At 44.7% G+C, this 1,239-nt stretch overlaps 1 protein-coding gene across 2 annotated transcripts in view; it reads left to right on the top strand.

Annotated features, from left to right (window-relative positions):
• Positions 1 to 399: 399 nt before the first annotated feature.
• rbp5 (retinol binding protein 1a, cellular) overlaps positions 400 to 1,239 on the top strand; it is a 4,527-nt gene continuing 3,687 nt past the window's right edge. Inside the window, exon 1 of one of the 2 annotated variants that reach the window (XM_048260974.1) lies at positions 400 to 935. In XM_048260974.1, the coding sequence (XP_048116931.1) occupies positions 860 to 935 (76 nt within the window). In that variant the 5' untranslated portion in view covers positions 400 to 859. Of the gene's footprint in view, positions 936 to 1,115; positions 1,222 to 1,239 lie in introns of those variants that run through there. The other variant, XM_048260975.1, reaches the window with a different exon arrangement.

The following is a 1,239-nucleotide window of genomic DNA, read 5'->3' as shown; positions in this document are numbered from 1 at the left end:
TCTATTGTCCATATGTCATCAACCAGAGGCAGATAGTTCTGATCACATCTGACAAGTTTTTTTCCATATTTTACATAACCGTGAATGTCAAACCACTTTAGCTGGTTTATAATAGGCTGTACGCGTAACCTATGTCCTCTTAACATCAAATAACTGGGTGATGATTGGAGGGTAACTGGCTGTCAGAAAATGTTTTCGCAATAAGGCCATATGTTTAGGACATCGCTTCAGTCGACCCCCATTTCGTTGACCCGAATAAACGCAACATAGCAGTGTGAAAGACCTTTGTAGATGAACGACCTTTCCTCCCTGCCTCCCCCTCACCATTGAGGCACGGAACAAAGTCTGCATCACTCTCTGAGAGGGAGGGGGGAGAAAGAAGGGGGAGGGAGGCTGAGATTGATATTAATTCATCTGGTTCTTTTGGAAGCCTGCCCGAACAGGACGGATTATCCAGTTTTTTCACTCTCTTGCCAACACAGAGCTCCACCGTGCAATGACAGGGAGGGGTTAAACTGATTCGGAGGACTGGGTAACTTAAGACGTTTGGGGACGTTTTACTTTAACGAACACTCTGGGTTGTCGGCTGAGTGAGTGCAGAGTGCAGTGCAGAGTACAACGATTCATTTGGTTTGAGGCACTGCTTGGGAAAACGTAAAGCAACTTTTCCTTGTAAGATACAAAGGCGGTTTCCTGCGGTGCGTCTCATTTTAATATAAAATGCGGTAGTACTGTCCTGGCGGAAACGGAGATTGCAGATCCAGAGTAAGGATAACAAAAGGAAAGGTCGCGTGTCAGTGCAACAGGTAGAAACGTTTACTCCGTTCGTCTAAGAGAGAAACACACCAACTGTATCAACATGTCCAAAGCCAACCTCACAGGGACTTACCACATGGTATCTCAAGAGAATATGGACGGTTACCTCGCAGCTCTAGGTAAACTTCTTTTCTACTTTATTCTTTTACTTTTACACCATGTCCCATCCCATCCCATCCCATGTTATATGATACGAAAGGGCGATTTCCACTTCCAGTCAATGAGCTCAACTTCACTCGGTAAATCTGCCTAACCACGTCACTCCTACATTCGCAGACATGTCTTGCACAATAATCCAACACAGATGATTGTTGCATGTAGTCAGACTGCATCTGCTCCGTATGTATTTCATGAAGCTACCGTCATGTAAAACATATCAGAGGTTTGCCAGAAGAGACAGATGTGGTAGGTGAGGATATGTTT

The sequence above is a fragment of the Alosa alosa genome, chromosome 13 (assembly GCF_017589495.1).
Source record: "Alosa alosa isolate M-15738 ecotype Scorff River chromosome 13, AALO_Geno_1.1, whole genome shotgun sequence".
Classification (NCBI taxonomy): Eukaryota; Metazoa; Chordata; class Actinopteri; order Clupeiformes; family Clupeidae; genus Alosa; species Alosa alosa.
The sequence above is the reverse complement of the archived record's forward strand: the minus strand, read 5'-3'. Positions and strand labels throughout refer to the sequence as shown.